The sequence below is a fragment of the Notechis scutatus genome, chromosome 11 (genome assembly GCF_049901735.1).
Source record: "Notechis scutatus isolate UNSWTSFEM ecotype Mainland chromosome 11, rNotScu1.2, whole genome shotgun sequence".
Taxonomy (NCBI): domain Eukaryota; kingdom Metazoa; phylum Chordata; class Lepidosauria; order Squamata; family Elapidae; genus Notechis; species Notechis scutatus.
This window is the reverse complement of record NC_142019.1, coordinates 12164991-12190943: the sequence shown is the minus strand read 5'-3', so window position 1 is coordinate 12190943 and position 25953 is coordinate 12164991. Positions and strand designations below refer to the sequence as shown.

At 42.4% G+C, this 25953-nt stretch overlaps 1 protein-coding gene across 2 annotated transcripts in view; it reads right to left on the bottom strand.

Moving 5' to 3' along the window:
* Window positions 1-1659: 1659 nt before the first annotated feature.
* Window positions 1660-25953, bottom strand: part of PCSK6 (proprotein convertase subtilisin/kexin type 6) — a 123788-nt gene continuing 99494 nt past the window's right edge. For both annotated transcript variants that reach the window (XM_026673061.2, XM_087972791.1), the window contains 6 exons: window positions 25275-25471; window positions 22123-22210; window positions 11113-11216; window positions 8220-8343; window positions 5508-5620; window positions 1660-2162 (listed from right to left, as the gene is read on the bottom strand). In XM_026673061.2, coding sequence (XP_026528846.2) covers window positions 2065-2162; window positions 5508-5620; window positions 8220-8343; window positions 11113-11216; window positions 22123-22210; window positions 25275-25471 — 724 coding nt within the window. In that variant the 3' untranslated portion in view covers window positions 1660-2064. The remainder of the gene's footprint in view (window positions 2163-5507; window positions 5621-8219; window positions 8344-11112; window positions 11217-22122; window positions 22211-25274; window positions 25472-25953) is intronic.

The following is a 25953-nucleotide window of genomic DNA, read 5'->3' as shown; positions in this document are numbered from 1 at the left end:
GCACCACTCAGAGAACACCAAGGATCCCTCATTTCAATCCTGACCTATAAATATTCCCTTTTACTAGATAGAACAATTGAAGCTGGATTCATTAGACATACCCCAAACTCTATTGTGGAATTTCTGACCACCAAGAGGGTGTGATGTAGCCTAATCAAAAAGATTAGTTGTGATTCGCACCCAGAAATATTTTACTCATGGGCTGCTTACTAATATGTATATTTTGGTCTCTCTCCCCAAAATATTATAAACAATTACAAGGCATAAGACATTCCACACAATAAAATAATATACCATACTTCACGAGCATGAAATAAATACATAGTAATTGATGGGGACTATAAATATTTTATTCATGTTGTCGTTTTGCCAGGTTTGGACATATCATAAACACTAGCTTGGTTTTCAGTAGTCATTCCACCAGTTTGACAGCACATGATTCAAACAGTATGAACACATCAATTAATTTTTGTTTTCTTTTCCCATCCTCCCCCATCCCAAAATTTGGAAAACTCGCTTTGTCCGATTGCCGATTAACATTTTACTGCCAATTTCACGTTTCACAGACTGGAGGGTTTTAACTTATTAAAAATGAGAGTCAGAAAAGCTAATATATTGTATAAGAAAGAGAGAGAAAAAAAACCCGTTTGTTTACATATGTCTGAATACAAAGAAACGACTTTGTTGACGCTTACAAATATATCATTAGAAAGGAGGGCAATGATTAAATTACATTTCTTTAAAAAAAGGTTATGTCCCTGTAGAAAATAATTTAAAAAATTCTATGACGGCAATGACTGCATTATAAGTTACTTCTTTTTTTAAAAAAATCTGTAACACAACATAGTCAAATATATCTTAACACAATTATAGAAACACCACATGACAAACTATAATATATATATATATATATATAGTATCATGTATGCATGTATGTATATATGTAGAGCGAATACATTCAGATGTGTTGCTCAGTGTGATTTTGGTAGAATTGGCTGTTTTTCATTCTCTCCTTCTCAACGAACTAAATGAAGCACTTTTGAAAAGGTTTGCCTCGTGAAATCACTGAGCTGCCTTTCTGCCTTTCTTTCTTTCTTTCTTTCTTTCTTTCTTTCTTTCTTTCTTTCTTTCTTTCTTTATTTCTTTCTTTATTTATTTCAGGGAGGTTGCGCTGGCGAGATATGGTAAGAGAAGCAAAGTGATCTGTCAAAGCTCAAGAGATCTACTGTGAGCAAGGAGAGAATATTATAGCTACCTCTGCAGAGTCAAGAGTCTAGCCCGTTACCAGCTATATTTCAGCGATGGCTTCAAATCCGGTCGATCAGAGTCGTAGGCAACACACCAGCTCTTCTATAGCAGGTTGTGATTGTTGAGATCAGTGCACAGGGAGAAGAAGAGTATAGGGGTGGTGGTGGCTAAGAAGAGATCAATCTTCCCTGCCAATTCCAGAAATCCTTCTTTGGTCACCATCAAGCTAAAACCACCCAAAGACGATGGGGAATGCGCCTATTTTCCAGCACAACTTTGTGGAAATGAATCGTATCGCAGCCTGACGTCGCAGTGGTGAGAATGCAAATCTAAGGCAGATATTCTGCATCTGTAAACTATTCTAAAAGGTTTAGGAGGGAGAAGGAAGAAACACTCTTTCACCTTTTGGAGGGGGGCGGGAATGCAGAAAGGAGGTACATCTGCATTCTCCTTTTACAAAATGTGACAAGTTGGCTAGCATGAGTGAAGCTGAGGTTGTGTGCATCTCCACTCGCCAGACATGTCTGAGAAGGATTTACATCACCTGTTGGCCTCTTAATTTATTTGTTTTCGGTCAAGACGCAGCAAGCAAAGCCATCACACTATCTAGGACCCGTAGTGGCTACACGGTAGGAACCAAACTTGTAGGTGATAGTGAAAGAAGCTGAGTTGCGAGGCGAGGTTGGACTAGATGAAGGCTTACACCAGGGTGGGAGTGGGAATGGAAAAGAAAAAAAGAAAAAAAAAGAGAGGATACTTTTTGCTGGAAGGAACTGGCACATTAGGAGTTCCAGATGGCAGATATTAAATGCCAGCTTAGCCAGCCAATAAGCATGTCCGACAGCAAAACTGTATAAACGGTTTGCGTTCACATAACTTGTTGGATTTCACCATCTCGCAGAACATCTCGTCACCTGGAGGAACGTGCATTTTGGAAAAAAAGGAAACAGCAGGAAGAGAGAACATAGATTAGCATTTCCCCTGGGGGGGGGGGACCCTAGAATTTGTAAGAGTAGAAAAACTATTTTGATGGATGTCCCAAAGGTGCTTTTTCTGGCCTTGTTTCTTCTTCTTTGAAGACGTTTCGCTTCTCATCCAAGAAGCTTCTTCAGCTCTGACAGGATGGTGAGGAATGGAAGGATTTCTATTCCTTGCAGGGGTCGGCTGCTACGGATTTGCCTGAGTTCGGGCAAACCTGTAGCTAATGTTATGGCCGGTTCGGAAAACCACCAAACCACCATCCCTGGCTGGCCGCGCCCACCCTGCTCTGTCCCTCCCACCCCGCCCCTCCCAGGAGTCTCCATGCGGCCCGTTTTGGATATGAGGTAAGTGCAGGGCCTGCACGGAGGCTCGGGGAGGGGGGAAAACGGGCATCCCAGAAGCTCTGGAAGGCCGGAAATGGGCCTGTTTCTGGCCTCTGGAGGGCCTCCGGAGCCCGGGGAAGGTCGTTTTCACCCTCTGGAAGCTCCAGAAAAGCCTCCGGAGCCCGGGGAGGGTGAAAATGTCCCCCCTCTCCACGCCTTGGTGCAGGAGGCCGACTAGGCCACGCCCACCATGGCCACACCCACCCAGCAACCAGGTAGAGAACCGGTTGCTGAAATTTTTGAAGCCCACCCCTGATTCCTTGCCGATAGCATACAAATCCTTCCATTCCCCACTATCCTGTTGAAGAAGCTTCTTGGATGAGAAGCGAAACGTCTTCAAAGAAGAAAAAACAAGAAAGTCCAGTTGCCTCCTGGAAAAAAAAAAAAGCACCTTTGGGACAAGCACGATCTGGATGACCGAGAATCTCTACAGACTTTTATTCTGATGGATGAGCTCAAAGGAAGGCAACGTCCCCATTATTCTAAAGTCTAGCTTTCAAGAGACATCCGTCTCCAGGGCAGGTAATCCTCGCCTGAACACCACCATTCAGCCCCAAATTTCTGTTGCCAAGCAAGGCAGTCGTTAAGTGAGTTTTGCCCCATTTTATGCTCTTTCTTGCTACGGTTGCTAAGTGAATCATTGCCCTTGTTAAGTTAGAAACAACGGGTGTTGGGTGAATCTGGCTTTCCCCTTGACTTGCCCTGTCAGAAGGTCACAAGTTGGAGTCACTACAACCATCATAAGTACATGCCAGTTGCCAACTAGCTGGATTTTGATCACATGACCATGGGAATGTGGTAATGGTTGTAGAGTGAAAAATGAACATAAGTCACTTCTTTTAGTGCCGTTGTAACTTTAAATGGGCACTAAACGAATAGTCGTAAATTCAGGGCTATCTGGACACAAAACCACTCTTCCACCCCTGGCCAAATTTTGTATTCTGAGTTTGTTCTAGCACAGGGGTCCCCAAACGTGGCAACTTTAAGACTTGTGGACTTCAACTTCCAGAATGGCTGGCTGGAGAATTCTGGGAGTTGAAGTCCACAAGTCTTAAAGTTGCCACGTTTGGAGACCTTTGTTCTAGCGTAAGGAACAGTGGTGGGAATCAATTTTTTTTTTTACTAGCACTTCGGTGGGCATGGCTTGTGGGCGTGGCAGGGGAAGGTTACTGCAAAATCCCATTTCCTCCCCACCCCACTAACCTGCTTTCCAGCTCCGTTCTCCTGTGCAGAGCAACCAAAGCAGACCCAGCCGATCAGCTGGGACTCAACGGGAGGCAGACAATAGATGGGGTTGGCAAGGCCAGTTAGAGGTGGTCTTTGCCGGTTCTCCAAACTACTCAAAATTTCCGCTACTGGTTCTCCAGAACTGGTCAGAACCTGCTGGGTACCACCTGTGGTCTCGGGGGGGCATGTGATCTGCTTTTGTGACCTTCTGATGAGCAAAGTCAATGGGGAAGGCAAATTCACTTAACGCCCGTGTTTCTAACTTAACAACTGCAATGGTTCACTTAGCAACTGGGGCAAGAAAAGATCATAAAATGAGACACAAATCACTTCACAAATGTTTCACTTAGCAGCAGAAATGTTGGGTTCCGTTGTGGCCGTTATGTCGAGGATCACCTGTACATTTATCAAAGCTGCCCCAATGAACTCAATTTGGCCTGCGCAGTCTTATGATCCTGGTTGTCAGGCTTCCACAGGGCAACAGAAGGTGTAGTTCAGGGGTTGAATTAGACATTTCGCACACAAAGAAGAAGCTCTGCCTACCGAGCAATGGGTCCCTCCCACGTAATAATTATATTGCAGCATTGCAAAACTACAAAGCAACTGCAGCAGGTTCAAACATAATCACTCTATCCACCCACCCCGGCAGCGAAGTAAAATAAATTTTAGATTCCTCGTAACTGCTGCAGCATGATTCTAATCATTCAAACAGGCTAGCCACTCAAGCCTGCCACGAGATTTAAGAATGAACAATTAATGTTTAACATGTGGCTCTGAAAATGCAAATCCTCCCTGTCCTTCAAGCAGCAGCAGCTCAGGGCTAGATTCTGATATCAAAAGAAGTGACACTGATAGCTCTACCTGCTCGTTTTCACATCACTAATTTTTCTCAATCCAGGACTCTGACCCCAATTTAATCCCAGTAAGCTTCATTAATATATTCCATAAATACCAAATTTCAGCCACAAAAGCAATTAAAATTGCCTTCCTCTTCAATGCATAGAAGAAAAAAAGAAGGAGGAACATCTGGTTGAAGAAAATGATGAGATTCTGGGGAATGGAGGCATGCAGATCTAGCAATGGCCTAGTAATTGGAAAGCGAATTCTTACAGCCTCCGTTCATTTTCTTCTCAATTTGCTGCTTTTCATTTCGATATGAAACATCTGATTCTGTTTCAACCACAGCATTCTCCTTTTTTCCCCTCTGCTGCTCACCACCAAACCCCACACATTCAAAATGGAAAAGGACAATTTGGTGCGGCCAACTCGCCGCAGCCAACTCGTCATGGCCAACTCACAAGGGCCAGCTCGCAGCAAGACAACTCTCCATGGGACGACTCACTGTCGGACAATTCAACAATTCAATTTGAGTATTTAAAATTATTTTAATTTTTGTCATTCACATATTATTTTGTTCCTCCTTTGGCATCCTTTCTTTAAAGATTCTATTCTGCCATTTCTTTGTTATGAGTGTTACTCTTGTCCTGCAGCCATTTGGCTGATGCAAATTGGCCATGGTGTGTTGGCCGTGGTGTGTTGGCCATGCCAAGTTAGACCCCATTCAAAATGTTACCTCTTATGGCTTCTCCTATTCTTACATTCCACTACCTGTAGCCACATGCCCAGCAGACGTTGTTTCATTTACTAACAATCCATGGAAATACATACCATTGTGACATCTGTCGCTAGCGATGCATGAGCCACTCAGCAGATAAAATCCTTCTTTACATCTGGAACAGTTTCTCCCAGAGCCATCACAATTTAAGCAGTTATCTTCACACCTAACAATAAAAGATAACTATCATATATATGTTTTCGTAGATTTTCACGGGAACAGGTCTGCAGGTCTTGGCGTGTTCGGGTCTTTTCCCGTGTAAGATTGAGAGTATCTTGGCGACGTTTCAACAAGGTCCCACTCGCCATCTTCAGGCTTGTGCTTTCGGCTTCGTGCTTGTGCGAGCAAAGCATGATCGGAGCTGCCGTCTCCCTATAAATACTGGTGGGGAGGTGTGTGCTGGCTCTGTTGTAAGTGGGCTGGTTGGCTGTGTTGTTATTTCTGCTGATAGACACACAGCCAATACCTCAGCCACACATGTTCTTACGAAAAAGCCAACCAATCTGCAAACATCAACTCCATCAACCAATCAAGAAATAACAACACAGCCAACCAGCCCGCTTACAACAGAGCCAGCACACCACACCTCCCCACCAGTATTTACAGAGAGGCGGCAGCTCCGATCATGCTTTGCTTGTACAAGCATGAAGCCGAAAGCACAAACCTGAAGATGGCGAGTGGGACCTCATCGAAACGTCACCAAGATACTCTCAATCTTACATGGGAAAAGACCCGAACATGCCAAGACCTACATACACACACACACACACACACACACACACACACACACACACAATTTTAATTTAAGGAGGGGTATGATTCGCACATTGCTTTAATTGTGGTTTGTTCAATAAGCCACCATTGACTATGTTCATGCAACAAATTAACGCACAAATAATAGTTAGGTTTGTGCATAATAAGCCAAAAATAAGCCACATTATATAATACTGAGCCATGCTAGTTAATTTTTGCTTAGCATGTGGAACCCAATTTTGGGGTTTATTCAAAAAAAAATGAAGGTTATGCAAACAATATGTTAAAAATTCCTAGAAGAACAATGAACAAAGACAGCTGATCTCTATTTCATAATTCTACTTATGTCTATAGCAATAGCTTTTAGAGTTATATACTGTTCCATAGTGTTTTACAGAACTCTCTAAGCAATTTGGAATGTCAGCATATTGCCCCCCAAAATCTCGATTATCATTTTACTGAGTTTGGAAGCATGGAAGGCTGAGTCAACCTTGAGCCAGTCAGGATTGAACTCCGGACTGCAGGCAGATTTTGGCTACAATACTGCATTCTAACCCTTGTGCCATTTTATCTACATGCACTATTAAAAAGTGGAAGCTGCTTTAAAGCAAACTAGTTTCTTCCGTCCACATCAGCTTTCCCAACATGATGCCTTACCTGTCAGCCTCGCAGGAGAAATCAGATAAGAATGACAACAAGATGAGCTAATTCTATTGTAAAGCTACATTGACAGAATCTTGGCAAGTATGAATGTACAACACCCCATCCTCATCTATATACAGCCTGAGATACTAGAGAAGGTCTCCTCTGAGCCTCTTTCTCCACCCATTATGCAGCAGTGGGCTCTGCTGTCTCTTATCTGATCATTTCTTTAGCAGTGCTGAGGCCTGTTGGCCACCTCTCCCTCCAGCAGCCGAATCAGAGGAGAAAGAGGTGTGGGAGTCAGAGTCAGCATCAAGGCAACCTGAGAGCTCTGAGGGGGAGAGGGAATGGAGCTGTCAGAGGGAGAGAGAGACCGAGGAAGAGCCTGGGCTGTCTGTCAGCCCTCAGATGAAGAGTCAACAGCCACCAGGTCTGCAGGTGGCTGATGAGGAAGAGGAGGAACAGCTGGGTCCAGTGCCTGACATGCAGATGCACAGAAGGCAGAGGAGAGGAGAGCAGTGGAAATCTATGGGCCGGTCCTGGGGATGGAAGAACAACTGCTGCTAGTGAAGCTCCACCTTCGCTCTGGGGGTAAAAGGCAGGGGGCAGAGATGAATAGGTGTGACAGACAACTCTTCATCTCCCTGCCAACCCTGTTAACCTGCAGTAAGAGAGAAATTTTTTGCCAAGGCTGCTGGCACTCCTAATAAAGGAATCTGTGAGTTAACTTCAGAGGGTCTGTCATGTTTGGGGAGTTGGGTCAGAACGGGCAGCCTCTCTTTGCCTACTCTCCCAAGGTCTTTCCCAAATACCACTACCCAGCAAACAGTTGGGGTTTCCAACATCAAGATTTGCAAGCCAGGTGCTGATTAAGCTTCTCAGGTTTTTTTCTTTTCTTTCTAGGAGTATCAGAAGAGCCATCTGGCTGAAAACGAGAATTTCCAGGCCCAAAAACTGAGCTCTGGCCCCTGAGCATTATCCTTTGTAGAGGAAAACATTTCATAAAAGCTCCCTTCGCAGCAAAGAGCCTCCTTCCACCTGCATCTTTTGTTCTGGGAGCAGATGTTGCAGGAAGTTAAGGAGGACCAATATCCGACTGATGAGCACATGGGGAGCTGGCAAGAAGGAAATCAGATTCCAAAATTTGCAGAAGGAACTCTAAATGGCCTTCTTGTGGAAAGACCTGAGCGTCTGGCTTTTCTTTTTTCCTCCCTCCGTAAATCTCACAACATCAGAGCAATTTTAGACAGTCAAGATGGAAGACTTATATCTGCCATGTGTCAGAGCAGATTGCTCAGCAAGGGTTCCAACTCATTCCCAGACCACTTTTCTAAAAGCCTCCATAACAGGTTTCCAAAGCAGATAATTACCTTCGGCAAACTCTGAACGGTAATCCAAGCCTCTCGTCATAGTAATAGCCTTCTCCGCATGTCGGGACACACCTCCACTCATGGACCTTCTTGGTACACTGGAGACATTCTCCTTGGCTCGGTCCTAAGGATCATGGGAAAAACGTGGTTCCACAGTCAGGAAAGTTGTAGGTGCAAAATGAGGGGTGGGGAGGAGGAATTTTATTTATTTATTACATTTACATGCCACCCATCTCACTTCTGTGTAGGAGTTGCTAGATTCTTGAGAACTATGCAGAATTCAAACACAGAACATAGAATAATGGAGTTGGAAGGGACCTTGGAGGTCTTCTAGCTCAAACCCCTGCTCAAACAAGAGACCCTATAACATTTCAGACAAGTGACTGTCCAGTCTCTTATTAAAAACCTTCAGTGATGAAACACCTATAATTTCTGGAGGAAAGCTCTTCCACTGGTTGATTGTCCTCACTGTTAGGAAGTTTCTCCTTAGTTCTAGGTTGCTTCTCTCCTTTATTAGTTTCCATCCATTGTTCCTCATCCTGCCCTCCGGTGCTTTGGAAAATAAATTGACACCATTCCATTGGTTGATTGCTCTCACCATTGGGAAATTTCTCCTTGGTTCAAGGTTGCTTTGATATGATTCTCTCTTTTGATATGCTTTGATATGACTCTCTGTCCCATCGGTGGCCAAGATATATCCATTTGTGAGACATTTATTCTTTTAAAATATGGCGCATCAATGAACAGCCTGGGCATTTTTGGTGGAATAACATCAACATGAAGCATAAGCTGAAATCATTGCAATTTTTCCCAGATGGAAAGAAGATGACTTATTTAGCTTCTCATCTGCAGGCCAAGAAACTCTTTGGATAGCTTTTTTTTTTTTTTGCATCAGAGAATGCAATGAAAGCTACTCTTAGCAGATTTGGAAGACAGAGGATAAGGGTTGGAGTGAGCAAGATGATGACACCAAGGAGAAAGACCTATGTCACTCATATGGATAGGGCCAAGAATAATTTTGGAGAATAGTGCTTGAGTGGGAGATGAGAAGTTCCTTTTCACCCTAGAAAAATAAAATCAATTGATTGTCTGAAGGCAGGAAGACTGTGGTTCACAGTAACAGCACCCTCTCTTATGTGCTGTTCTCTAACCATGAGATATGAGGATGCAATGAACAGAAGTTGGTGTTTCAGGGGAAAAATAATTCTGTTTGAGAATATGGAACCAATTATAAGTGAAAATCAGGGACATGCCAGAATCTGGATTTGATAGGGATCGAATCTTGGGAATTCAGATTTTTTAAAAAGTGATTTTAGACCATGGCTCAACTTTCTGGAGACAGGAGACATCCAGTTCTCAGTAACTCCAATCTTTCCTCGGTGTTGCATATATTTGCTGTGAAATTATTGTCTGTGGATTTTGAAAAGGAGGCTATGGATGCTTGCCATGTAAGGCTGAAGTTCTTTGCTCCTTTGAGCTATACTTCTTACAAGCACTTAATGCTGCCCATTGAGACCCGTGAAAAGGTAAGACTTCTTTCTTTAAAGCAGTATAAACTATAATACTCCAAAATAATAATAAAAAAGACAAAGACAAAAGGAGTACTTTGTAAACATAATGGAATACAAAGGAGGATATATTAGGAACCACTCCATCTAATAAAATCCTAAATAAAAGTGCAATTTGAGGTAATGCTCAGAACACATATTTTACAAAAAGCATAGTTCAAAATAAAAATCCAGATTTTCCTTACAAGTTAGAGGTAAGAAAAAATCAATTGTTCTTCCTTGAGGTTGATAGGACACGAACAGCCTCAGAAGCTGTTGGATACAAACTAATTTTAGATGATATAAACTGGATTAATACATGCTAAGGCAAGGGTTGCTTAACTGTAGTTTGATGAATAAATCACTACTGGCAGGGTTAATTCATCATGATTGCAGTTGTTTTCACATCTCAGACAAATAGTGAGATGTGCAAACCATGTCAGATGTTGTTCTGTTCATTAAATAAATGGCTCTTGTTCTTTATTTTACAATTCTCTCTTGTTCTTGCAGTCTAATATAAATCCTGGGATGGACCAAATGGTGATAACAGAATAACAGAGTTGGAAGGGACCTTGGAGGTCTTCTAGTCCAACTCGCTGCTCAAGTAGGAGACCCTATACCAATTCAGACAAGTGGCTGTTCACCCTCTTCTTAAAAGCCTCCAGTGATGGAGCACCCACAACTTCTGGAGGCAAGCCATTCCACTGATTAATTGTTCTCACTGTTAGGAAATATCTCCTTAGTTCTAGGTTGGCTCTCTCCTTGATTAGCTTCTGTTAAGGTCTTGGGATTTAAGAGCTGACCAGCAGTGAAGCTGACCAGATGTAGCTGATGCAATAGGAATGAATCAGCATAGCATGGGTATTTCCCTTTAAGACAGACGTATTTATATAAAGGCAGCCATTAGAGGGTGTATTCTCTCTCCTTGTGTCGGGTATTTATTGCAGAGTTCTCTGTTTGTAGAGTTAAGTTTGCTTGCTTGTAAGTTATTTTGCCTACCACGTATATTTCTGTATATAACTGTTGTATATAAACCACTTTCTCGTCTTGCCTTCTGGTGCTTTGGAAAATTCGTTGACCTCTTATTTGTTGTAGCCTTTCAAATCAACTTGAACATTCTGAAACCCTAGCAGAATGGATCTGTCCCCAAGAATGATTAATGAAAATCACATTTTCATGACATGTTCAGAATGAAACCTCAGTTACCAGACTAGGTATAGCTTACCTGGGGGTTTTGAGTGGGGAAAAACCCTACATAATTCCTTCTTATTTCTCCTCTTCCTCACCTGCTAGTTATTGATTTAGATAAAGAGGTCAACTAGAGTTCTTGGTGATTGTTAATTTACCTGTACACGTCCTGCAGTCCGACTGGCAGCCCTCACATTGCAGAAGTTCCTTCTTCAGATAGAGGCCCTGTTGACATCCTGAAATGCAGTTGTTGTCTAACAGGCTGTAGAGGAAAGCAGCGGAAAACGTTGGTAGCAAAAAAACTCACAAAAACATGTTTTAGTCCTAGAGCTTAGATCTCTGAAAATCCTTAGGAGAAAGAGTAGTGAAAGATTAGGAGGAACTACTAATCCAACAAGCTCTTTCACTAATCAGAAGACAGTCAGTTCAAAGCATCTTTGAGATTTATCTTCTCGTCAGATTTTATGGTCCACTTTCTAGATTTGTGCAATCCCTGTATAGGGAACCGCAAACTAACCAAATAGTTCATGAAACAAAAGCACAAACATCACCCCAAACCAACATAAAACTAACTGAGTTTTGTGTGTTGTCTAAATGTAATTGCTAGGTTGGTAAGTGATCTGGTTACACCTATGCAGAGGTGGTATTCAGCAGGTTCTGACCAGTTCTGGAGAACCAGTAGCAGAAGATTTGAGTAGTTCAGACAACCGGCAAATCCCACCTCTTACTGGCCCCGCCCCCATCTATTCTCTGCCTCCTGAGTCCCAGCTGATCGGCTGGGTCTTCTTTGGTTGCCCTGCACAGGAGAATGGAGCTGGAAAGCAGGTTAGTGGGGTGGGGAGGCAATGGGGATTATGCAGTATCCTTCCCTTGCCACGCCTACCAAGCCACACCCACCAAGCCATGACACACCCACCAAGCCACGCCACAGAACCAGTAATAGAAAATTTTGAATCCCCCCACTGCGCCTATGATATGAACATAGGTAGCCTCTGATCCTCCTTCTCTAACTATGAGAACTGGAAGCTTAACTGAGAAGAAAGAAAAGAATTTAACTATCCCTTTTTCTTTGCCTATAGTAAAAAAAAAGAAAAGATAAACATTTCCCCTGTCCAGCAAATAGATGGGGGCGGGGCCAGTCAGAGGTGGTATTTGCCACTACTCAAAATTTCCGCTAGCGTTTCTCCAGAACTGGTCAGAACCTGCTGAATACCACTTCTGCTTCCGAGGTCAGTAAAATGAGGATCCAGATTGACTGTAAAATGTTCAGAGAGGGCCATAAAGCACTTGAAGTGATATATAAGTGCTGCTACTGCTATTAAGCAAAGCTGGAAAAATATCTTATGTGTCCTTGTGACACATCCATGGTATGTGTGACCGACAGCTGACCCTCATGACAAATTGATTTTCTTTTTTCTTTTTTATAAAAGACCATAGGAACATTGCTGGCAAAACCTTGCTAAACTTAAAAAGGTGAGCAAACAATAAAAGGGAACACTGTGCAGATTGCAGCAAAGGGAAGCCACTTTTACTGATCCCATGCACTGGATCATCTTTTGAAAACTTATAATTTTTGACTTTTGCCATGTGCCATTATTGAAACTGTCACTTCAGTCCAATTATTATCCTCTCAATGAATCCTGCAAAGAATCTTTGTGCCTCCTGCTGAACAAATTGTTCAGACCAACCTTCTGGCATTTCACAACTACTACTACTACTACTACTACTACTACTATTACTATTACTACTACTATACTACTACTACTACTACTACTACTATTATTATTATTATTATTATTATTATTATTATTATTATTATTATTATTATTATTATTATTATTTTGCTTCATTTATTTCCTTGGAAAAACTTTGGGCCCACCTTCCTCATTTCATCTGGGCTTGCCCTGCATTATTTGTTTCTGAAGGCAGCCAAAAATAAGCTGGAGCTTTATTACTTACAACAGCCCCTTGCTAAATTCTTGCTAAACACAGAATAACAGAGTTGGAAGGGACCTTGGAGGTCATCTGGTCCAACCCCCTGCTCAAGCAGAAGACCCTATACCATTCCAACGATTGTCCAATCTCTTCTTTAAAACCTCCAGTGATGGAGAACCCACAATTTCTAGAGGCAGCTTCTGTTCCCCTGGTTAATTTGTCCTCATTGTCTGGAATTTTTTCCTTAGTTCTACATTGCTTCTCTCCTTGATTAGTTTCTATCCATTGTTTCTTGTCTCGCTTTCTGGTGCTTTGGAAAATAGTGTGAATCCCATGAGCAGCAAAAGAGTGGGGGGCAAGTGCTCATATGAGAAAAATAAAAGAAACAATAGGACAGGGACGGTAGGCACATGGGTGCGCTTATGCACGCCCCCTACAGACTTCTTAGGAAAGGGGTGAGGTCAATGGTAGACAGTCTAAGGTTAAAGTTTTTGGGGTTTGGGGAAGAAACTACAGAGTCGGGTAGAGTATTCCAGACATTGACCACTCTATTGCTGAAGTCGTATTTCCTGCAATCAAGTTTGGTGTGGTTAATCTTGAGTTTGTATCTATTGTTTGCTCTTGTGTTGTTATGGTTGAAACTGAAGTATTCATTGACAGATAAGTCATTGCAATGTATGATTTTATATACCATGCTTAGATCAGACCGAAGAGTTAGTAGTGTGACATTACCAGAGAAAAAGCTACGTAGGATTAGGTTAACAACTCTTAATGCCTTTTTGGCTATGTAGTTATAGTGGGCTCTAGCACTTAGATCATTAGAGATGAGTATTCCAAGGTCCTTTACAGATCTTGGATCATCAACAACGTCTTGACTATTCAGCTTGTATTTTATTTTCTGATTTCTTTTGCCAATATGTAAGACAGAGCATTTATTTGTTGAGATTTGAAGTTGCCATTTCTTTGACCATTCTGATACATAGTCAAGATCTTTTTGAAGGGTAGCAGTATTGTCTGTGGTATTGAACAGCTTTACATCATCAGCGAAGAGAATGCAGTTGCTCTTTATATGATCACAGAGGTCATTTATGTAGAGTATGAAGAGGGTTGGTCCTAGAATACTGCCTTGGGGGACACCACTGTTGACAGGTACAGAATTTGGTAGGACACTCCCAATTTTGACCATTTGTTGTCTGTTTGACAGGAATGCTTCTATCTAGTTATGCAGTTGTCCAGAGATACCATAAGATTTTAGTTTTAGGAGTAGTTTGTCGTGTACCACTGAATCAAAGACTTTACAGAAGTCTATGTAGATTGCATCTGTTGCTTTGCCCTAATCAAATTGTGTAGTCCATATGTTAATTAAAGCTTATCATCTTTATGGAAAAGTGATCTTGAGATAAATGGAGTAGAGAAGAACAGAACAGAACAGAATAGTAATCAATATAACCAATATCACACAAATCAATCAATCGCAATAATCTCTCTAGTCAAATAATTTTGCTAAGCAACAATCAGCCTAATCAATTAATTAAACATTGCTAATCAATTAATTAAACTAATCATTAATCACACTGTTCAATTAAATTCACTAAATCACTAATTTTACTAATCAATTAAATTACATGAATCTTGATCTTTTAAATCAGTAATCACACCATTTGCACTAAATACTCTAATCACACTAATCAATTAAAACAATAAATCAATTAAACCATTAATAAATTATTTTATAGAAATTGATTATCTAATCATTGATATAGGTAATGAGGTAGAAAAGTTGTAAGTTTTGAGGTAATGAATTAATCAGTGTTCGATTAAAGTAATGAGGTAGTATTGAGAGTCTGCAAGGAAAGGGTTAATTGTTTTATGAGCAGATCCATGTATCTGTCATTTCTTCAGTGGAAGAAGAAAAGGGAGGGGAGGCTGATAAAGAAATCGTTTCTTGATGTAACCTGAATATATTTAACCTTATATCGAATTTGTATAACACACACATGATACAATGGAGGAGAAAAGCCAGATGGCCAGAACCTATCACCTCCGAGAGGCACAGCCAGGAGATGAGAAGATCATAAAAATTCCACAGTGAGATGTATCCGGGAAATCTCTGGAAAAAGTTTGTTCTAAAAAGGGGGTGGGAGGAAATTAGGTATGTTCTGGGAAACTGTGAGAAAGATCGTTCCTACAGAAGGGGGAGGGGAATTAACATACTGGCTTTTGTTTCTCTAAATACACATCGAGATAAGGGGAGGGGTTCTAAACTCCCTTATGTATCCCTGTATGCCTGAGGGACCTCAGACGCTGCTTTGAACTCCTACATGAATTGTCTCATCTCAATAAAGGATTCCTTTTGATACGTTTGGTTTTCAGAAGTTCATTCTTGCTAATTGAATGGGAAAAAGTTCTGCAGCCTGACATAAAGCAGTGTCTGCAATAGAGGTCAGCCTGGAGAGGAATTTTTTTTCAAAAAAAAAGAAAAGAAAGAAAACCTTTCACTCTACTGAGGGGACCCTGCAAGAGAAGAAAAATGTCTGAATACAGCAAGGAGCAAGGGGGAGCCAAAGGCTGGGGAGAAACGTCGACAATTACCCAGCCAGATACTGACTCGGTGCACCCCATCAAAGACAGCGAGGCTGCCTGTGAAACCTCTTCCAAGCCCCGGTGGTCTATAGGTGTAGGAAAAAGAGACAGCTGGGATGGAAGAACCAGGGGAGTAACCCTCACCCGGGGCAATTGTAAACCCAGGTGGAAATTGGAGCTGAAGGCCCTATCGAATCAGGAAGAATGGGACGAGGAGCCACCGGCTGATGACCAACTGAGACGGTACATAAATCGCCTCGTGAGGGAAGCCCTGGAGAACCTCGAGGTGAGGGATGCACCAGGACGACAACGCAGGAGAGTGAGGGAACCAGAAAATGAGAGAACCCGAGCCGCCACCCCAGATCCAGCGGAGATTGAGTGGGCAGAGGGACAAGCTGAAAAACCAGCAGCCATACCAGGTACCCAACCCCTAAATGCCCCAGATCAGGGGATTAACCCTGGCCAACCCAGAGACATACAACTGCAGAGGAAGGTCCCACCCTTGGGGGTAAAATTTGATGGAGACCCCCAGAAACTGGGATTTTTCCTGGCTCAAGTGCTCACATACAGGCAAGAATATGGGCAGGATTTCCCAACCCAGGGGTCCCAACTACGAGTCGTTACCCTGGCCCTTGAAGGGTCAGCAGCCAGATGGATGGTGACGCTCCACAATGTCAACGCCCCAGAATTAAGAAACCTTGATTGCTTCATGACGGCCTGACGCCACCGCTTTGAGGACCCCCTCGCCGATAGAAAAGCCCACGACCGCATTAGAGTCATAAAACAAGGCTGTCGCCCAGTAGCAGAATACACCGAGGAATTTCATGACTTGGCCGGCCAGATAGACTGACCAGAGGATATCCTAGTCTGTTGGTTAAAGATGGACTAAATGATGACCTATACGCTGCCTGCCTGGCCCGTGGAGCCCCAAACCTCTTGCACGAATGGTACATGATGGCAGAGGAGGTGGAGATAGACATGACTCAAAACTGGTAGTGCACCGGCAAGTCTTGGAAAAGATCCCCACCCCAGGGGAAACGGGAAGTTTTCAAACCCCAATCCACCATGACTCCAAGAACATCTGGTTGCTTTAAGTGTGGAAAGGAGGAACACCACGCAGCAGAATGCCTTTCGAAGACCCCTGCCAGAAAGCTAGAGCACCCATTGGGGGGAAACCCAGAACATCCAGCCCTCAAGGAAAGGAGACTGGCCTGAGAGGCCGAGTAGATGTGGGATTCCGATTGCCCCCAACCCAGAGGAAGAACCCCCAATGCTCCAAGGGGACCTGAGCCAGTCCGAAAGCGATGTGGAAGACGACCCACTGGTAAGCAACCCAATTGAACTAATCACTCTACCCTAAGACTGTTTATCCCCAGCCGAGGGAAGGGGAGGAAGTTGCAGCGTTGCTGGATTCGGGATGCACCCGATGCCTAATAAATCCCTCCCTTGCAGAGAAATTGGGGATCCAACTGAAAGAAATGGAAAATCCCATTGCTTTCTGCCAATTAGATGGAACTATAGCGGTGGGGAGGGGAGCCAGCCAGGTTTACCACAGAACCATTGAAAATAAGATTAGGGAACTATAGGGAGATGCTCACATTCATTGTAGCCCCAGGAATGGAAGAGCCGCTAGTCCTAGGTCTCACATGGCTGCAGAAATGGAATCCAAAAATGAATTGGAGGAGAGGAACCGTACAATTCCAGAGAGACATAGTATTTGCAAATAGCTCAGAGGAAAGGATGAAGAAAGGAACAGAGAATAGAGAATCAGCCATGACCGGACAGTCGGCTGAACCCATTAACATCCCCAATGAGTACCAGGATCTGGCCCAAGCATTTAGTGAGGAAGCTTGTGATGAACTCCCACGGCATCGAGCTACAGACTGCACTATCGAAATCCTACCAGGGGCTAAACTCCCAAAACCACAAATGTACTGCATGTCTCCCAGAGAACTGAAAGAACTCAGAGCATTTATCGATAAAAACTTAAAAAGGGGGCTTCATCGAACCCGCCCGACCAAAAATAGCTGCCCCAGTGTTATTCTGCAAAAAGAAAGATGGCTCCCTATGCTTGTGTGTTAATTACAAAAAATTAAATACAATTTGCATAGAGAATATGTATCCACTCCCCCTCATGAAGGACATGCTAGCCCACCTCTCGAAAGGAATTTTTTTTTCAAAGTTAGACCTACGAGAGGCATATTACTGCAACAGAATAAAGGAAGGGGATAAGTGGAAGACAGCTTTTAACACACCATTGGGATGCTACCAATTTAAAGTGCTCCCCTTTGGACTGCAAGGAGCGCCTGCCATGTTTATGCAATTGATCAATGAAACCTTTCATGAATTTTTATATAAAGGGGTTCTAGTGTATCTTGATGATATTTTAATCTACACGGAAACGATGGAAGAACATATCAAGCTATCTGTGCAGTCCTCACAAAACTCTTAGATGCTAAACTATATGCAAAACTCTAAATGTGAATTCCACCAAGAAAAAATTGACTATTTGGGGTATAGAATATCCCACGAGGGAATAGAGATGGACCCACAGAAAGTAAAAGCTGTACTGGACTGGGACCCACTGCACACTCGCAAACAACTGCAAAGCTTCCTGGGGTTTGTGAACTTTTATCACCAATTCATTCCAGCTTTTGCAAACATCGCCCTCCCTATCACGAACTTGCTAAAAATGAAGTGGAGGCGGGGAGAAACCCAAACCAAGGCAATCCCTTATCTGGACAATGGAATGCCAAGCGGCATTTGAGAAGCTCAAACATCTATTCTCAGCAGAACCAGTCCTTATGAAATGCTGCTACGACTCCAAAATAAAGGGACACCTTGGGTTTGTAAAAACCCTGCACCTCATCAAAAGACAATTTTAGTGGCCATCCTTCAAAAAGAACTATGTTGCGAGCTGCCCCACCTGTGCGGCTGCAAAGAGAAGACAAGGAAAATATCCTGGACTTTTACAAACAGTAGCAGACCCTTCTGCTCCCTGGAAAGAGATCTCTATGGACTTTATAGTGGAGCTTCCCAAAAGTGCTGGGAATACTGTCATTTGGGTGATCTTTTTTCCAAACAGGTTCACTTTATCCCATGCCAAAAGATCCCAACTGCCAAGGCATTGGCAAAGATGTTCCTAATACACATTTATCGCCTTCATGGAGCCCCCCAACGGATTATCTCAGATAGGGGTGTTCAGTTCACATCCAAATTTTGGCGGGCTTTTTAAAATCTATTAGGCTCCACCCAGGGGTTGTCATCAGGAAATCACCCCCAGACTGACAGATTGATAGAGAGAGTGAACAGCGTATTAGAACAATATTTAAGATGTTTTATTAATTACCAACAGGACAATTGGACTGACCTTCTTCCTTTTGCAGAGGTAGCATACAATAACTCAGTCCATAGTAGCATTCCAGGTAGCCACGGGCCAAGAATTCAACCCCATGCCAGAACTATCCACCAAAGAACCTGAAATCCCCTCCCTTAAGGAGTGGGTGGATAACTTACAAGCCATGTGGCCAGTGGTAAGATTATCTTTACAGGAAGCTAGAGCAGTTTACAAAACTCAAGCAGACAAAAAACATTGCGAACCTAAACCTTTCAAGATTGGGGACCGTGTATATTTGTCCACAAAATTCTTAAACTCATTAAAACCCTCTAAGAAATTAGCACCAAAATTCATTGCTCATTCCCCATCTCCAGAATTATTAACCCCGTGATGGTAGAGCTTTGACTTCCAAAAACACTATGAATCTGAGATGGTTAGATAATATCATTGATGCAATGAACACAAATTTGGGCACACTCCAGAGACAGTGGAGGAAGGGGTAAGTGGATGGGGTGCTATGGTCCAAGGGGTCACAAAGAGTCAGAAACAACTTAGCAACCAAACAACAAGCTTGTGAAGCTTCCCACAGAAACATCTTCCTCCTCCTGATATTCTTGAACTAGCCCCATCTTTTCCAAGATATAAACATCCTTCCAGTAATGTCACTTACGATCTTCTACCTGGTCAGGTACACAAGCTGTAACCTCCCCCACTTAAGGATCAAGCTGCCTATAGAGGTTATGGATGAAGGAACTTTTCTGTCTCTGGAATCCTCTCCCCACAGTAATGAGATTTTAGTGCTGCTCTATTTCCCCCCCCAAATACTGCTAGTGAACTCACAGTGTTTTATCTATTGTAATGATGGCTTTTATTCTATTGCATGATTTTATGAAGCCTCCTGCTACTTGAGTTATAATTCTTGAATTCTAAGGTTGGCTGGATAGACTAATATAAATACAATAAAAGCAATCAGAAGACTGGACTAAAATTTCTTTTACTCCAGTAACAAGAGGGCAGGTTTGTCCATCAGAACAAATGGGAGTCACTGCCAGGAGTTGCTTCCTTTCCATTCTGTTAAAAAAAGGAAGGAAGGAAGGAAGGAAGGAAGGAAGGAAGGAAGGAAGGAAGGAAGGAAGGAAGAAAGAAAGAAAGAAAGAAAGAAAGAAAGAAAGAAAGAAAGAAAGAAAGAAAGAAAGAAAGAAAGAAAGAAAGAAAGAAAGAAAGAAAGAAAGAAAGAAAGAACCAATGGTTGTGGGGATGATTAAAGAATGACAAGAAGCAAATATCTCCAACTTTGATGCCCAAGAAGAGTCATGAACCTATTGGCCGAAAACAACAGATGAATAGGTCCAGGACTGGAAGCTTGGGAGCAACCTACAAATGGCTTGACCTCCATGTTCTGAAATGGGCAGACCTTCTACCTGTCCAGGACTTCTTTCTTCTCAGCAGTGAAGAACTGATTTATCAACGTCAAGTATGTTAAGCTTGAGTTGCTTACTGGAAGTGGAGCTGAGCGTGGAGAGCTGAAATTGATTGTCATCTCTGGTCTGTTGACTACCTAGGCTCCAATCCTGCATAGTTTCCAAGACCAGACAAGGTCAGCCAATTGCCACCAGCTGCTGAGAAAATCTCCCTTGTATGAAAAGGATATTTTGTAATTATCTATGCCATCCTAAATGCCCATTTGCTGAGAATGCACATAATAGGGTTTCCCCCCCCCAAACCTCTAAATGTACACACCGATCCAAAAAAGATAATCTACTCCTACAATAAGCAATGCATATCCTGCCTCCATCCATCAGCCATCTCTCTCTCTCTCTCTCCCCCATAAGCCACCTTGAGCTACATCGATGTCCTCTCATTTAAAGAGAGGGCATAAATATATGGGAACTGTCTGCCAAATTTCTTCTGCATCAATTTTCACTTACTAAAATATGTTCCAGGATGTCACTTTATATTGTGCAAAATCACACTTCCCTTATTTTATAGAAATTTGCTACTTGATGCTGGGAATTGTCTATACAAATTAAAAACCATTTCCAAGTTTCTTGCTCAGAGAATTTCAGAAGAAAGAAAGAAAGAAAGAAAGAAAGAAAGAAAGAAAGAAAGAAAGAAAGAAAGAAAGAAAGAAAGAAAGAAAACCTAAGAGAATTAAAACAGGGGTCCCCAACCGCCGGTCCGTGGACCGGTACCGTCCGCGGAACAAGTCTTACCGGGCAGCTGGTTGCTGGCGCCGCCATCTTTTGATAAAAAGTGCTTCCGGTGAGCTTTTCCGGGTAGAAAGCTCACCGAAGCCCTTTTCATCAAAAAGATGGCGGCGCTAGCGCTCGGTGAGCTTTTCCGGGTAGATTTCTACCCGAAAAAGCTCACCGAGTGCTACGCCGCCATCTTTTTGATGAAAAAGTGCTTCCGGTGAGGTCACCGGAAGCACTTTTTCGTCAAAAAAAGATGGCGGCGCCCAGTTGATGCCGGTACTGGGCCGTGGCGCCCAGCTGATGCCGGTACCGGGCCGCGGCATAAAAAAGGTTGGGGATCACTGAATTAAAAGGTCTCCTTATTAAAAGTGCCTTTATTAGAAGTAATGATTCGGGCCAGTCAATGACTCCCACAGTGAGCAAATTCAGTTTGGTTAGAAGATTAACCTATACAGGGCTTATTGCAAAGCCAGGTGTCAACTTATAAAATATTTCTATGGTCTTTTTAGAGTTGCCAACAGAATGGGAGGGGGGAAATGGGGTTGAAAGAGCAGTGCGGCAGCTTGGAAATCAAAAGTGCATTCCTTACATAGTTTTTCAAAGATAGTAACTAGGTGACCAAAGTTTCTACCCCACAAATATCTAACTGGAGAACATGATTGATGACTCTTGGATATGGATGTGTCCCATTGGAGAATATGAATCATGATACACCCAGAGGGGTGGGGGGAAACCAGGGTCAAGGGTTACAATGAATGATGTGTCTCAGAGTCGGCTACACCCAGGCAGTGCCAAACATGTTAACTCCCAATAAATCCTTTTGAAGTTTTGGAAGTTTGGCTCGAGGCTCATGATTTAATTGGGGTAACTGCCAGAATCCTGACACCAGGAGGATCAAAGTTTGGGCATTTCAAATGATGGAAACACATAAACTGGAAATCACATCACATGCTCTTTGTGATATTTAGAGGAGATCCAGCAAGGAGGTCAACAACCCATTAACAATTTTTGAAACCCCCACTTTCTTTGTTCAATCAGCTGAAACCGCAGTGCTAGTTTCTAGCAAGGGGTTAACTTCTGAAATCCTTGCATTTTTTTCTTCACCAGCTCCTACTCACCTGAATCCATCTTTGCAGACAGAACATTTGTCCATCTCTCCAAAGCATTTCTTACAGTTTTGATGACACTTCTGGCAACGCCTTTGACCTTTTCAGGGTAGGGAGAAGAGGCCAGAGTGAAAAGAAATTCCAGCAATTATGAATGCATAATTGCAGATTTAACATTTATGACTTACAGCGTATTTAACAGCAAGTTAAACTGACACTGAACAATAATGGTACTTTTTTAAAAAAAATTAGACTGGATGACAGAAGTAATTAACTATTCATTTCAACTTAAAATATATCACTTCCTAGACCTTTTCAATTTGGAGAAATTCTAAACTTTAAGCAAGAATGTCTTAAATATTCAAACCCAGGTCAATCAATTTAAAGTGCTGGTTTTAAAACCACTGGTGCTTTTTCAGATTTTATTGCAAAGTTGTCAACTCATAAAATATTTCTATGGTCTTTTTAGAGTTGCCAACAGAAAGGGAGGGGGAAAAGGGGTTTGAAAGAGCAGTGAGGCAGCTTTGAAATCAAAAGTGCATTCCATAAATAGTTTCAAAGATAGTAACTAGGTGACTGAAGTTACTGCCCCGCAAATATCTAACTGGAGAACATGATTGATGACTCTTGGCTATGGATGTGTCTCATTGGAGAATATGAATTATGGTACACCCAGGGGGTGGGGGAAAATCAGGGTCAAGGGTGACAAAGAATGATGTGTCTCAGAGTCGGCTACACCCAGGCAGTGCCAGACATGTTAACTCCCAATAAATCCTTTTGAAGTTTTGGAAGTTTGGCTCAAGACTCATCATTTAATTGGGGTAACTGCTGGAATCCTGACAAAAGTGTCAGAAACATTCCTCATCCCATCTCAGATTGGCAGGAGACTAAATCAATGTCTTGATTAATAAGGTTAAGCAGTACTTTTGATCTGAATCCAGCATGTTTCTCCCCAGCATGCAAGGACATGGATAGTGGATCTCTTTATAACTCTTTAAAGCAGCTGCATCTTTTCTCAGAAATATGCTTTAAAAAGCTGCATATAGATGTTATTGTCAATCTGCAACCAATTGTTTTGGAGCCAAATCTGTAGTACTACTCAATCCCATTAATTAAATTAGTTTAGTTGCATCATTTGGAAGTCTTCATTTGCAATTAGAAATATCATTTATTTAAATGCTGGGTTCAGTAATGTAATCCTGCAGCGTGTCAATCAACCAACCATAGCCATCCTTGATCAGTCCCCAGATCTCCTATTTTAATCAGTGAGGAACAACTGTGGGAGGAGAAATTGTCCATGTTAACACAACAGGTTAGCTAAAACACACTTCTGCAACAATATGTGTATTTCTCCAAATGCTATCAGAGCACTTTGCCTGTCCAAATTGTACAGGCCTTAGGGAAAATTGATTCCAAAAGCACTAAATAAATAAAAACTGCCCTTTGTGCTGGAAGAAGAAAAAAAGGAAACCAACATAAACGCGAAGCAAAATTAGTTTCAGCTAGGAAAAGGGAAACATGTCACAAAACCTCAAAAAAGAAGCACCTTTTCCAGCAATGTGTTTTATTAAAAGGCATCAGCTGAGGAAATAAGGGACGGCTTAATTTATCAAATGAATGGAATAGCTAGACAGGTGTAAGATTTACATTGGGTTGAGCCAGGGCACAGGGTGGAAGGAGAGGAAGACAGATTGATAATGCAGATACTTATTTATATCCCCCTTTATCATTTTTATATATAATTCAAGATGGTGAAGATACTTAATTCTCCTTCCTCCTCTTATTTTCCCTGCAACAACAACTCTGTGAGGTGAGTTGGGCTGAGAGAGAGGACCTGACCCTTAGTCACCAAACCGGGACTAAGGGGGGGACTTTTTTGTGCATAAGGTGGGACTGGAACTCACAAGTCTGCTGGTGATTGGGCTAAGCCAGCTTTCATGTCTATGGCGGGAGTAGAACTCACCGTCTCCTGGTGATTGGCCCAAAGTCATCCAACTGACTTTAATGCCTAAGGCAGCACTAGAACTCAGTCTCCAAGTTTCTGTCCTGTGCTTTAACCACTAGACCAAACAGTACAACATAGGTTACATATGCATAACCAACCTGTCTGCTTGTCTATCTATCCATGCATGCATGCATCCAACCATCCATCCATTCACTCGTCCATCCGTCCATCCATCCATCCGTCCGTCCATCCATCCATCCTTCTATCCAACCATCCATCCATCCATCTACCCCTCCATCCATCCAGCTGTCCATTCATCCATCCATTTATCCCGTATCTCATCCCAATGTAAATCCTACATCAATCTAGCTACTCCATGCATCTGGCAAAATGAAATTTAGCTCATGAAAGCTTATGCCTTTTTAAAAAAAATGTTACTTGGAAAAGGTACCACCAGGCTTCTAATGTTTTGTCTTCTAATGTTTTGTTTTTGACTGACATGGTTCCCCTTCTACAATGTAACAAAACCAAAGCTGATTGATTTTGCCCTCCCTAAGCAGGACAACAGTCAATTAGTGAAACTACCGAATGAGCGCAAACATTAAAGGTTTTAGAAGCTATTTCATTTTCAAGAAGGATGAAAACAAAACTGGTTCTTAAAGCCAAAGTTGCTACATGCTTCTATTTAATGTGCTGGAAAGTCTTATGATTTTCCTTCAATTTTATGAGAGCTTCGGGGGTAGCTTTGGCAATCTGAAAAATGTGAAATCAATTAAAAGACAAATTATTTGATTTAAAACTATTACGGTTCTTAGTTAATGTGTTTTTATATTGCTGCTTAATGATGGTAACTCCAGAATTGTTTTGCAAGAGACCAAGCTAAAGTACACTAAGATGAATACAATTAAAAATACATAAAAATAATTGGGACAGAGGGAAGGAGGGAGGGAGGGAGGGAGGGAGGGAGGAAGGAAGGAAGGAAGGAAGGAAGGAAGGAAGGAAGGAAGGAAGGAAGGAAGGAAGGAAGGAAGGAAGGAAGGAAGGAAGGAAGGAAAATAGAGACAATACAGGGATCATTCATGCCATCTTCATGAAAAGGAACCTAAAACTATTATAATAAGAGAGAAACCTTTGCAGATTGTACTGTGGATGCCCCTTAGAGAAGGAAAAAAAAACACATTTTCACCCATCAGTGACTGCTGGCATTCCCCTTTCTTACCATCCTCAGAGTAAAACCCAGCTGGACACAGCATCACACAAGTGTTTGTCTCTTGGTGGTGATAATAACCGCGCTTGCAGGCTGTGCATGAGTTCTGGCTTCGGTCCAAACATGCTTCGCAGCCCCTGTGACACCTGCGGCACTTACGTTGCAGGCTGTCCTCAAAGTAGCCAGGAGGACAGGAGTTCACGCACTTCCTGGAAAAAGTCCACAAATGTTCCAGATTAGACCAAAGGATGAGCCACGATGGCAAGAGCTGCCAAAGAAGAAGAGCAGCAAAGTAGCTCACATAGATCATTTCCGCCCTAAACATTAACTCCCTTTCTCGGATAGATCTTGGACCAAAGATCCCCAACCTGATGTCCTCCAGATGTTGTTGGATTAGCTCCATGTTTGACTCCAGGGGCTGGAAATTATGTGAGTTGTAGTTTGACCCACCTGGTGAACATCAAGTTGGGGAAATTGGCCTTAGAAGGGTGGAGTTAGAAAGGAGAAGTCGGAGAACCTTAGTGTAGCTTTTTCTATCAGTCTGCTTCCTCCTCAGGGTCAGCCCCACATTCAGGGAGGAAGAGGAAGCTACTGATGTTTTTTAAAAAAAGGTAAGGAATTGTCTGGTGGTCATGTTAACTATGAAAAATCTGAGGATAATAATAGCCACAGTGTACTTGGAGGATAGGTG